Source organism: Apiospora kogelbergensis, assembly GCF_038363985.1.
Source record: "Apiospora kogelbergensis strain CBS 113332 chromosome Unknown utg000008l_segment0_segment0, whole genome shotgun sequence".
Classification (NCBI taxonomy): Eukaryota; Fungi; Ascomycota; class Sordariomycetes; order Amphisphaeriales; family Apiosporaceae; genus Apiospora; species Apiospora kogelbergensis.
Window position 1 is genome coordinate 307,171 of NW_027117425.1, and position 12,927 is coordinate 320,097.

The 12,927-nt window shown below is 52.8% G+C and overlaps 5 protein-coding genes across 5 annotated transcripts; 3 read left to right on the forward strand and 2 right to left on the reverse strand.

The window, feature by feature from the left end:
- Positions 1-287: 287 nt before the first annotated feature.
- On the forward strand, positions 288-783 carry PG998_012025 (uncharacterized protein; the record flags this gene model as incomplete). Its single annotated transcript, XM_066878841.1, has 3 exons — positions 288-443; positions 526-639; positions 718-783. 3 exons carry the CDS (start codon positions 288-290, stop codon positions 781-783), a joined length of 336 nt encoding a protein of 111 aa, XP_066725225.1.
- Positions 784-2,298: 1,515 nt separating this feature from the next.
- On the forward strand, positions 2,299-4,206 carry PG998_012026 (alcohol oxidase; the record flags this gene model as incomplete). Its single annotated transcript, XM_066878842.1, has 2 exons — positions 2,299-2,664; positions 2,716-4,206. 2 exons carry the CDS (start codon positions 2,299-2,301, stop codon positions 4,204-4,206), a joined length of 1,857 nt encoding a protein of 618 aa, XP_066725226.1.
- A 548-nt stretch (positions 4,207-4,754) lies between these two features.
- PG998_012027 (O-methyltransferase) lies at positions 4,755-5,422 on the reverse strand (the record flags this gene model as incomplete). The annotated part of the gene is made up of 2 exons (XM_066878843.1): positions 4,755-4,877; positions 4,916-5,422. The coding sequence occupies 2 exons, from the start codon at positions 5,420-5,422 to the stop codon at positions 4,755-4,757; spliced, it is 630 nt and encodes a 209-aa protein (XP_066725227.1).
- A 2,511-nt stretch (positions 5,423-7,933) lies between these two features.
- On the forward strand, positions 7,934-9,007 carry PG998_012028 (uncharacterized protein; the record flags this gene model as incomplete). Its single annotated transcript, XM_066878844.1, has 1 exon — positions 7,934-9,007. One exon carries the CDS (start codon positions 7,934-7,936, stop codon positions 9,005-9,007), a length of 1,074 nt encoding a protein of 357 aa, XP_066725228.1.
- A 1,893-nt stretch (positions 9,008-10,900) lies between these two features.
- Positions 10,901-11,995, reverse strand: PG998_012029 (Aldo/keto reductase family-domain-containing protein; the record flags this gene model as incomplete). Its single annotated transcript, XM_066878845.1, has 1 exon — positions 10,901-11,995. The coding sequence occupies one exon, from the start codon at positions 11,993-11,995 to the stop codon at positions 10,901-10,903; it is 1,095 nt and encodes a 364-aa protein (XP_066725229.1).
- Positions 11,996-12,927: the final 932 nt, after the last annotated feature.

Consider the following 12,927-nt stretch of genomic DNA (forward strand, 5'->3'; position numbering starts at 1 on the left):
CGTGATCTGGTCAGCCGAGACGGCTGCTGCAGCACGACCATCCATCGTGCGGGGACCATTGGGAATTATCACAAGCATGCCCATATAGTGTACTGGACGAGATGCACATCTCTCTACCTAGTTGTTCCAAGCATAAAAGGCGCAAGAAAACGCTCTGCTCCCTGGAACAGACTCGGAACAAATCCCTACATTGTACCCTGATCAGCATTCGTCTCGCTTATGATCTATTGATTCTACCATAGAACAACACATAGTCCAACTGAACTAAGCCCCCCTAGGCGGTAGTCATGGCCCCTCGAACCTTCACTTTCTTTGCTCTGCTGCTGGCTACCACTACCATAGCGACCCCTCTGACGCGTGGAGCGCCAGACGTGCCAGCTATGGCAGTCCGAGAGGCGCTTGACGCCAGAGACGGCAATGCTGGTGGTGCCATTACGGCCAAGGTACGGCTTTGACACAAAAAAGAGGCTGACATGGTCTAGACGGAGTTTGCTAATTGATTTCATTTTTTTTCTTTGCCTTTAGGACGCTTCTGCAGCCGACGACGACGAGATCATTCCCGACATCGTGTTTGTTAGCTGGGGCGAGAACCCTCTGGCAGCCCGAGATGGCAATGCTGATGAAGCCATTGCGGCCAAGGTACGAGATCAATAGGATAAAGGGACTGGCATGGCCTTCAAGGCCTTCACTAATCAATATCGATTTATGCGCCTTTAGGGAGCCTCTACGGGCCACGACGACGAGGTTATCCCCGACGTCTTCTTTTACGACTGGGGCCCCTAGGCTGCCGTTGGGAATCTCGGTGGTCCCGTCTACTTGTCACCACCAATCCAGCCGGTGGGTGTCCGGAGACGGACTCATTACATCCAAGGAGGAACCCCAGGCACCGGGGGCCGGCAGCCGCGACCTCTGCCTACGGCTACTGTTCTTTTCTTTCTTTCCCCTTTCACCGATTATCTCCACGCGTGGAGACCTTAATACACGACATGGACACAGGAAGCTGCTTGGAGGGGGAAAATATGACATCACGGTCTTTGTCCAGCAGGGTGTTTCATCCTGTCATGATCTTGGCAGGAATCACAATCCTTTTACTACTACTACTATGAAAACAAATTGAGTCCATAACTCTTCCCAAAGCCTGTTTTACGGAAGATTTGCCTTCTACGATTGTGACTTGTAAGCAATTAACTGTCCTCCTCGTTTAGGAAGCGGGCTGAACTCGATCTCTAGCTTGCGAATCCTGGGCGTGAGTATCGGTTTTCAATCCCCGCCGGTTTTGAGCTTTCGGCGATAGAAGGAATGGATTCTGCGCGCCTTGGACGACCCGGTGCTTCCCCAGTCGCTACAGCATGCATTGCAGGGGCTGTTGTTTTCAAACTTGATCTGGCTCACACGGCATCTGCACATAGCCAACGAGCGTGGCGGGGGACAGCGGTTAACTACGCTGGCCCTTGGCACGGAACGTAAGCTGTGCCAATCTTGGCCTTGGTTAGGGTGGTGATGGTGGAGACCAGGTGCCCAGCGGTGGTCGCAGTCAGAATGGGAACAACATCAACATGGCCGGAGCCGCTAGCTGCAAAGCTGAGCTCATTGAAAAGGATACTCGATTGATACAAGGAAGAATAGCCGAGGATAATTCAATAGTGTCACTGAATCAGGATGCGGGGAGTGCCGTATTGGGGGTCAGATCTGCACCTATCAGCTTGGGACGGGCCAGGCTGACAGTGCTGTGTGCGTCGCTATGGCCTCGGAAAGTCGCCAGCCGCAGTGGGGTCGGTAAGACTCTTGGCTTGGGCATTTGCAACCCAATTGCAGCATATAAACTTCCCTTTCTGTCGCTACACCTACGGAGCCAACCTTCAATACGCGGGAAACACACCTAGCCATACACCCAATCACTCAAAAAGGCCACGATTAGGGGCGTGAGACTTAGATCAGATTTCAGAAGTTGGGAAAAGGGATGGATAAGGCGAACCTTGGCCTAAGCAGGTAGTTTAGATTCTGAAAAGTGTGGCACGGCTGGATGTGACCGGTGTGCGCCGTCACGAGGTCGCACATGTAAGCCTCTTATCTACACTGTAAGCTGAACCACGTAAGAACGTAAACTGCAAAGGAAGGTTTCAGCAAGGAAGTGGAACATCGAAGTGAAGAAGGAACAAATGTTGTATAAGAAGGGAATGATACAGTTCAAATGAACGCAGATTTCATAGAACCTGTTCTGTCATATTTTTGCCCGAAGCCAGTGCTTTTACATGAATAGATTTCCCTTGCCGTGTTGGTTGGACTGTCCTGAGCACGATGCGTAACCTCCTGCGACATTTCGGGCTCGGTGCCGCCCTTCTTGGCGCAGCAGCAGTGAATGCAGCCCCATCTCATAACAACATCCGCGCCCGCCAGCTTCTCGGATCGTCGTTCGGAGTCCCCGGAGACAACCGAACATTCGACTATGTGGTTGTCGGCGGGGGCACGGCTGGGCTCACGATAGCCACCCGCCTCGTAGAGCAAAAGGCGGGCACAGTCGCCGTCGTGGAAGCTGGCAGCTTTTACGAGATCTCGAATGGCAACTTGAGCCAAGTGCCGGGCTACGACGGCGCTTTCACTGGCAAGGCTTTGGACGACTGGCAGCCTATGATCGACTGGGGTTACATTACCACACCACAGGAAGTGCGTCAATACTGTTGACCTGGCTAAATACTAGACTAACAGCAGACGTAGGGAGCATATAATAAATCGATGCACTATGCCCGAGGCAAGACCCTCGGGGGCAGTTCCGCCAGAAACTACATGGTGTACCACCGAGGGACGAAGTCGTCGTACCAGATGTGGGCTGACCAGGTTGGGGACGAGAGCTACGGGTTCGACAACTTACTTCCCTACTTCGAGAAAAGTATCAACTTCACAACACCCAACATGGGCCTCCGCTTCCAGAACGGCACACCTTCCTACGACGAGACGGTACTGGGCGACGGAAGCGGACCGCTTTCAGTCTCCTTTCCAAACTACGTCCAGGTTCTGGGTACCTGGGCCACTTTAGGATTGAAGGCCATTGGCTTACCCATTATCGATGGCTTCCAGAGCGGGAGACTGCTCGGTCAGAGCTACAGCATGTTCACTATCGACCCATCCAAGGGGACCCGGGATTCTTCCGAGACATCGTTCCTACAACAGGGCCTTAAGTATGATACGTACACCGTTTACCCCCTCACACTTGCCAAGAAGATTCTCTTCAACGACCAGAAACATGCGACAGGCGTGGTCGTAAATACACAAGGCTTCGAATACACACTCTCGGCTAACAAGGAGGTCATCGTCTCCGCTGGCTTCGTCGGCTCGCCACAGCTCCTCCAGGTGTCCGGTATAGGGCCTAAAGAGGTACTATCAAAACACAAGATCCCCATCGTCGCCGATCTACCAGGTGTAGGCCAAGGCATGGCCGACCATATCTTCTTCGTCGTATCGTACGCCATCAATGGCCCCACCATGTCGACCCTGCAGTTCCCCGACTTCGCCGCCGAACAGGCCAGCATATACAAAACGACGCACGGCGGCATCTACTCGAACCCCACGACGGACGTGCTAGGCTGGGAAAAGGTCCCGGCCCATCTCCGGGACCAGTGGGACGGCCAGACGCAAGCCACGCTGGCCGCGTACCCGGCCGACTGGCCCGAGCTAGAGTACATCTCGCTGGGCGCCTGGCTCGGTTTCCAGGAGGACTCGCGCCACGACGCCCCGCAGGACGGCCGAAGCTACGGCTCCCTGGCCGTGGCGCTGTGCGCGCCGCGGTCGCGGGGCAGCGTCGTCATCGACTCGGGCGACACGGCGAGGGCGCCGCTGCTCAACCCCAACTTCCTCGCCGACCCGGTCGACCAGGCCGTCGCCGTCGCGGGCTTCAAGCGCGCGCGCGCGTTCTGGGAGAGCGACGCCATGGCCGGGATCCGCGTCGGCGGCGAGGCGTTTCCCGGGACGGCGGTGCAGACGGACGCGCAGATCCTGGATATCATCAAGCGCAGCTACAACACGGTCTACCATGGTGCCTCGACCTGCAAGATGGGCAAGAGTGGCGACGGTCAGGCTGTTGTCGACAGCAAGGGACGCGTCTTTGGGGTTGAAGGGCTGCGTGTTGTTGATGCGTCTGTATTTCCGCTGTTGCCCCCGGGACACCCTCAGGCGACTATTTGTAGGTCATTCCTCATTCCACCCCTCTAAAATTTCCCCAGCAACAATCTTTCATTTTTGTTTTTACTTCAACTAATGATTGTCGTTCACAGATGCACTTGCTGAAAAGATGGCTTGTGAAATATCTTCCAATTGCTAATAGTTCAGCTGGCGATTTTGGTCCTTAACTCACACCTAATCTCTTGAGTCTTTCTTATGCGTCTTGAAATGTTGGTATTATGAATATACTACTATTTAAGCAGTTCCCAGGAAACTAATTGATATCTTACTGAACACTCTTTATTGATTGTAGACATTGCACAATTTCTGGATGTTAACTATGACGAAAAGCTAAAAGCCCTGTCGGTCGCCACGTGTACATCGACAGAAACGAAAAAGAAGAAATGATGCTCTTAGCTTGGAAGTTCTTATTCAGCGCCGAAGCAATCCCTAGAAGTTAGATATTACGAAAACTTCAGTCGCCAGGCCACTGTTCTTGGTAACGCTAAGTCTCGCCATAGTTGTGGTGCTGCGAGCTCTCGGACAGCCCGATGAGTTAATACGCTACTTATCGATGGCCTCTGACATGAGTTTGCTTATCAGATAGACCTCTTCTTCGCCGCAATCCATAGGAACTTAACCCCGAAGTCAGGGTCGTCCTCGCCAAGCTTCCCGTCCCCTGCCTCGAGCTCTTCCGCCTCCACCCCTTCGAACCCGACTTCCTTGACCATCTCCAAGCTTTCCTTGACCGCAAAGCTACTCCAAAACATGCCGTGGCCCATGAACTCCCCGTGGATCTCTCCTCCTCGTCCATGGTCGCGAGGTTGAACGCGAGCATACCGCCGGGCTTGAGCCAGTCGTGGATCTTGGCGAGCATCGTCTTTTGGTCTTTGCGCGGCAGATGGAAGATGCTGTAGTACCCGACGACCCCGTCGAAACTGGCCGGTTCGAACTCGAGCGCCAGCATGTCGCCCGCGACGAGCGTGGCTTCCGGGCAGCGCACCGCAGCTAGTTTGAGCTGCTTGGCCGAGATGTCGTTGGCGACGACCTGCGCGCCGCGGTCTAGTAACATACGTGTGATGGGCACGCCGGCACCGGCGCCGAGCTCCAGGATGCGCGGCTTGGACGATGACAATGCCGCGGCATTCTGAAGGACCTTGTCGGTGTAGCTTTCGCGTGGGGAATTCTGGCCTTCGACCCAGGCCAGGTACCAGTCGGCGATGTTGTCGTATGCCTCCTCGACGATCTTTTGGGGCGTGTCGCTCATCTTGGCGGCAATAAAATGGGCTGGGCCGCTCAGGGTAGAGGCCAAATTACCGTGGTCAATGCTGAGGTGCAGGTGGGAAAACTAGCTCTTTGACAGAAAGCAGCTACACGAGCAAGTATCCGTTAGGGCGTCCTTACAGCGGAGAAGATCTGGAGACTAGCGGCACGGAGAAGGACAAGATTGCCGCGTAATCGTCAACGATCAAGATGGAATGGAGCCTGTGAGTCACGACGATTGAGCTTGATCCGTACCCGGAACACCCAGTCGCGTAAGCAGAGAAATATGTCCGCTTACTATTGGACTAGCAAGCGGCACAGCATCCCCCATCCCATCAACCCCACTTTGTAGGGGTCTAGATTGCAAGTCGCGGGGATTTGTGGTTGCATCCACAATTATCTCCGGTTGATGGATAGGCAACGTCATGATCGATATCTCAGGATTACTACTCATGGGGCCTTTCTCTAGCAGCCTTGGGCGAGCAATTGATTTCTTGGTCTATAGCCAGAGGCATTGAGTTCACACCAGTTTATACAAGACTACTCCAGTTGATTCAAGTCAATTCAAGTGTATTCACGCTTATTCGAGGTTATTCTAGTAGTGATAGACCCATCTACTGATTGTAAGATGTGCCGCCTCCTTTTAACACGGTACTCCCTCCTTGTGCATCAGTTCCTTAGGGGCGAAAAGTCACTCTATTCTAGAATTACTGCTTCATTGTCTCCCGATATCGAGACTGCTAAGCATGGACACTTGCTCACTGCCTGGCAACCCAAGGCAATCACTTAACATGGGACATGGCCGTGGGATAAAAGTTCTCGGTTAGGGAATGATAAATCATATTAAAACATTTAAAGTGTACCAACAACAGCGTACGAAACCCTACCGACTGCACCACAGCAATATGACCGGATTCCTTAGCCTACCTCGTGAGATTCGCGATCTAATATACGAGCTCAGCCTCGTGAGAGATCAACCTATTCTTTTGACAAAGTATCCCAGCCCGGGTATAGGACTTGCAACCGGCATATTTGGCGTTTCGAAGGCCGTCTATCATGAAGCCATCCATATCTTCTACTCCCAGAACCGCTTTGAGCTGGGGGACCCTTATAACCTTCACAGATTCCTGGATGAAATTGGTCGAAATGCAGATTATCTAAGACACGCGCGTTGCAGCTTTCGACAAATGGAATACTCGCGTGATTTATATCCCGACTCAATGTCTAGACGCGAAAGTGTTTTCAACATGTCCAGATAGATTTCACTTCGGCGCTCTTGCGGATAGCCTTGTTCGATGCACGAGCCTGGAAACGATTACTGTAACTGACTGGCCCGCGTCGTACAGGTGGTGGGAGCGGGATACTCATACATCTAGCTGCAAAAAGGCCGTCATCGGATCTCTGGATAACGCCATCAGTCGACTCCAAGCCATTCCGTCGGTTAAGAAAGTTATTCTCGAGTACGATATTGAGAAAATCGATATGACCGAGAGTAGTATATTCAGCGAAATTGGGCGCAGAGGGTGGATCATTAGTGTGGTAGGTCCGAGCTCTAGGAAAGGCTCACTGCCAGCTTATATGTCAGATTATACACATCACACTACTTGCGAAGATGCTTGCATTCACTGCAAGTCTGATGGACAAAGCCTAGACCTGTCTTACTAGGGAATAACCAGAGATAGGAGCGTTTGCGACCGGTTCTGGAAAGGGCGATGGGATTGAAATATCTAGTCATTCCTATGAGTTTCTGACGAGGATTATGTCTTGCCTTGAGACTAAATCAATTTGCGGGGGGTTGGCGAGGTGTTGATAGCGATGTTGCACACCGCCCATGGTGGCATCAACGAAGGCGACGACAACGATTATTAATAGCAGTGTATCCTAGTAAAGCATGATCCAGAGATAGACAACATCGTGAACTGCGCGTTGCATTGCTAAAGAAACAAATCTCGATTTCCCTTTTCGCTGAAGGGGGAAGGAGGGCAATTTGTCAGCCCTTTGTCAAAGGGTTGTTTGTGTCACATTCCAATCTCGGACCAATTCGCTCACCACCCGCCCCCGAACTACGAATTTGGCCAACACAAGTCCCTTACTGCCGATGCGTAGTGGGATTTCAAACCATGCCCGATATGCGCCGCCCTATATGTTCCTATCCCTCTCGACATATGCGAGTTAGGAGTAACAAAGGCGGGGTTTAACGATCACTTGCCTGTCTTGCATGCTTACTAGAACATGTGTGCGACGGACTCAATGTCCCGATCGAGTAATACCAGTTTCGTACGTTGAAAACGACCCTCCCAGATGATTTGCTGGGAATTCGGGGGTCATGTAAATGAGGGGAAGGGCTCATCTGGCAGTTGATTGCCAAGCTGTGCGAGAAGTATAAATGGACCGCAAAGGGGCCCCGTCATGCTGAATCTAATCGCCTCGTTCTCCCGTTGGCTGATTATCTTGAAGTCCTGTGACAATTTACTCACCATAGCTCCCCGACACTTCAAGTTTGACCGTAGTGATCATGGTGCAAATGTTTCTTTTCGCTGCGCTTGCCATCATCGGCACCAACGCCCAGGAATCTGATGTCAAGACCATTTCTGGGACTAGAGCAGCCACCACCAACAACGTGGAGTGCAAGAGCCTGTTTGGCAGCGGCGGCACCGCACCCAAGTCGCTCCCGACCGTGACAGCATCCAACCTGGTCTTGCGGACCACGACGACAGAGGCCCCTACGACAAAGCCGTCGTATCTGACCTTGAATGGCCCAGCTAGCACACTCACCCTACTGAAGGCAACAAGCCGGGTGGATTACATTGCGACCGAGACTTCCGACGTCAAAGTCGTGCGGCCCAACGGCCCCACCGCGACTTTCGCGACAGCGACTTTTGCCACCACCGAGTGCACCAACGGTGGCGCGGCTCCCCAGACCGTCACCGTGTACAGCGGCGCCTACACGCCTGTGCCCGGCCAAGCGACTAATTTGCCAGCCAGCTACCCCACGCAGGTAGTGTGCCAGACGACGCAAAACGTGCTGGTCGTGTCCTACCACACCGTCCTCAGCGGCGTCGCCACGATCACGTCGTTTCCCACCACGACCATCAGTGACCGGGCCACGGCCACGGTGCCGTCCACCTTCACGTGGGGCACGACGACGGTGTGGAAATCGACAGTCGCCCAGACATCCACGACCCTGGCCGCTGCTGCCAGAACACAAGTCGTGCGCACCGCGTGCGCGCCCACGGTGACCAAGACGTACGCGGCCAAGTGCGCGCCGACAAACCTCGTCAATAACCGCGACGGTCAGGGGCTTTGGTGGAACTATCTCGACGGCAACGCCACGAGCGTGGTCGCGCGCTTATATGACGGCGATGCATCGGGATGCTGCCAGGTCTGTGTTGATAACAAGGACTGCACGGCAATGGAGATGAGCAGCCGGGGGCTGTGCAGCTTGTACTTCAACCACGACGCGAGCTACCATGCGGTTTGCGGCTCCGTAGGGTTCACGTACAGGTCGCTGCCTGACATATGGCCTGGCCAGGGAATCTGGGCGCAGTCGGGGTGTGGGGAGGCTCAGTGGTTGGCGCCGGGGCAGTAGATTGTGGAAGATATGAGTCGCGATATTAATAATCAATGGCTATCATCAATTTGATGGAAATAACAAATAAATGCTAAAAGATTATCTACTCATTTATATTGCTCAAATATTTTGCCGTTTACTCGACTTCTTCCATGTCCCATTGCTAGTCAATAAAGGCAATACCTTTCTCGATTTGACTTTACTGCATGGCCCCTTGATCTGGAAGTCTGGAGCCCGCGTAAGTGGTCTGGCCAGGGGAAGCCATGGTACTTGAGCGTACTGAAGGCGAAGAATTAGAGAGATAATAAGAGAGGCGGGCGGACTTATAAGCAGACGGGAAACGAGTAGTATGTGAGTGTGCACTCATTACGGAGAAGAGGGAAGAAAAGGGATTGGAGAGCACATTGTTATGGAGAGTAGCTAGGATGTGAACGCCGTGGGCCGATCCTCGGATCTTCTTCCTCCACACATATGCGAGCTATTACATCAATCCCCGTATCTTATGTGAGCTCAATCTTCAATACAAGCGGCACTTAGTATTCCTCTCATATCATACCATCCTTGAAACTCAGATGGACATGAGCATATTTGCGATACATATCGAATGTTTTATTTTCTTCTTTTTATATTTTAGCTATCAGACTAACGGAAACGGAGTCTCACAAGTGTGACTTATAAAACATTCGCACATAACCATGTAGCTATGGTACCCAATAGACTCAAAACTCTGTTGAGTACGATACTCCTATTACCCAAATGAACCCAAAGTATATCAGATGTTCTGCGCGAGATTATTCTAGAATTTTTCGAGGCTGAAAGATCCATATTGGTGACTGATTGCTTTTCTAAATAATAGCATCAACCCATGGTCATTTCACTTAGGCCATTTTTCGCCATTGCATCTACCTTGGCCGCATACTCAGCAAACCAAAAACACCCAACTACACTGCCGAACACCCCCCTCTCTTCCACCTTCGCCATGGAAAACACAACCCCTAACATCACCAACGCTGTGCGCGCTGCCCTCAACGATGTGGGGCTTACCAAGTACTGGGTCACATATTGGCATGCCGTCCATATTTGCGCCTTCCTACTTATCCTTTGTTGATTCGGCAGTGTCTGGTTCGAATTCTACAGACGCCTTTCAATCGAAGAAGCGGAGAGGGCCCTCGAAAGAAGGAAGATATTGGCCGCCCGGGAGGAGGCGGCTAACAAGGAGATTACTCTAGAGGTCGAGGCGGCGATACAGAAGAAGGGGGCTCAAACAGTACAGGCATCTGTCAGTCGAAGAGCCCCTGCAAAAGGAAGAAGGCGTCGGTCGCCAGTGACTAGAAGAGATTGCGCGACGGGTTGAGGCAGCGATGCGCTACCACAAGACCCGAGATATCAGACCGCCAAGCTCTGTCGGGGTAACGGCGCAGATTCAGACGAAGCGACAAGAAATATACGAGCAGACCGAACAAAGCCTCTACTAAGAAGAGCAAAGTCACCTAACTAGTCTTCGCGATTCAAAATAGCGGCAGCAGCAACCTCGAAGCTTGCGATAGTAGCGGCAGCGCCAGCCATCGATTGGGCGCACACACAGAGAGACAGAAAGAGAGATAAACAGAGCAAACCAGAGAGAAATTTGGCAGAGCAGAGATACGTGCGGGCTTGCGAGCAGACTGAGAGTACTAACTAGAGAGAAGAGGAAAAGGAAGGGCATAGAATCAAAATTGATTATGATTAATGTCAATTCTGGTAGATATTAGCTGGGAAGGAACAACTACATGGGAATCACTGCACCCATGTTCGTTCTTTTCGTTCTTTTCCTTTCTTTCTTGGGTTCAATGTTAATGCCTGAGCCCAACAGAAACGAAACCTTACAAATATTGCTCTTGAAATTAGCGCACACAATCAATTGGCTATTAATTATATAGAACTTCTTTGAACCACTCGTTCATTCACGAATCCGGGCTCAGGACTGGCCCAACTGTAGTCCTTCCACTCTCCTAGCGCAGGCCACAGAACCTCCCTCACCAACTTGCTCGTGCTATCAATCTTGCTCCCGCTGGATGACAGTGATAGAGCGTTGGGATCCGTCTGAGGCTCCAGGGCCTGCAGCACCCCCTCCCACTCGAGCACTGTTTCCTCCAGCTCGCCTACAGAGGTGACGCCCATAACGCTGCCTCCGACCGTGACGCCAGGCATGCCGGGTAACTCGATACCCACACCAGCAAGCGCACCTACGCGGGCCCACTCGTAGAGAGACCAGCGGATGGCCACGGCCTCGAGCCGATCACCGACAGCCGCGACTTTCTCAGCGAGCGTCTTGCAGGCCAAGCGAAGCGCCGGTGGTGAGGGGTGCCATTTGGCCAAAGGCGAACCTGACGACAATCCTTCCTTGGGGCTTGGGTCGGGCGGTATCCCGGTGGATGTGAGGAGCCCCATGTTCAACATGCTCGCGTTCAGCACGACATACACCCCAGCCGCTTTGAGGCGCTGCACCGGACTGGTTCGGTCATCCGTAACGCCCATCACTTCTGACCTCGCCAGCGAGCAGTTTTGCACCGTGAAGTGCCCATAGCTCAGTACGGCGTCGAGCGGGACGCCCGTCTCCTGCATGACCATCTCAGCCAGGTCGCAAAGGACCAGGACGGGGAACCCGCTGATCCCCACGGCACGCACCTGCGGGAGACGACGTAGCTCTCGGACGGCCTCCAGGACCTCGAGAGGCGAGACGAACTCGACATCATGCAGGTACACCAGGTCCAGGTATGATGTGTGCAGCCTCTCCAAGCTGCGCAGGATGCTGAACCGGATGTGTGCGGGGGAGTAGTCAAAGACTTTGGGCGCGATGCGGCCAGCCTTGGTGATGATAGCGTAGGACTCCCTCGACACCCCGGCCTCTTGCACGGCGGCTAGGGCGTCTCCTAGGAGGACCTCCGACGGGCCGTAGTAGGGCGAGGTGTCGAAGGCGGTGACGCCGAGCTCTAATGCGCGGGACACAATTCGTCTGTAGGGCATTTGCAGAGGGTCGGAAACATATTGGGTATTGAAGGTGGCCGTTCCCAGGATAAGGGGGAGGCAGGAGCTCAGAGAGCGGGCGGCTTTGATGGCTTGTAAGTTTGGCCATTTCGTCAAGAGATAGTCAAAAACAGTCAAGAGTATGTGGATGGGATGAAGTTAGCATGGACCAGTCAATACTTAGGATGCAATGTTGCCTTAAGAGTCATATTTATAAGGTTTTGTCCCTGTTGGGTTGACAGCTTGACATTGAACCGAAAAAAAGAAAGAATGCAGTGATGCCGTTTGGACCGAACCACCTACAAACTGTATCCCGTTTGCACAGTACCCTGAGGGATATTGCCCTATTGCGGAAGCGACAAATGATGCTGCAAACAACAAGCTGATGAACTCCTATGTTTCACGAAGAAAGTATCGCCTCCGTAACCATGTTTTCTATAACCAGCCATCGAAACATTCATGCCGATAATACGGCATAAGTGTTTCTTCTTGGCATGAACATGCGCGGCTCACATGTACACGAAAATAGATACTTTCTGCGGCGGGCCCGTGTTGCATGGAAGTGTCCGGGGTTGACCATGAAACCGTCGAGACAGGGGGTTGCATATGCGGGCCGATCTGGCAATCGCCGGACCCCTACCCCTGATCAAACACTGATGTGCCAAGACCCTGATGTTCTAGATCCCACACCGTGCTCTTCCGGGCTGTTTGACATTACTCGCTTCTGACCGACTTATGCGGGCAGATACCATTCTCTCCCATAGTATGCCTCTTGTCCAAAGAATATTTCAAACGGCGGCTACAAGCATTGGGAAAATAATCTCCCACCTGGTCATCGCAACTTGCCGTCTAACTGTCAAAAATCCCCAAGAGTCATTTGAGGAAACCCACACCGGAATCACTTCCCCATAGTAGACCCCCCTCATCGCCGG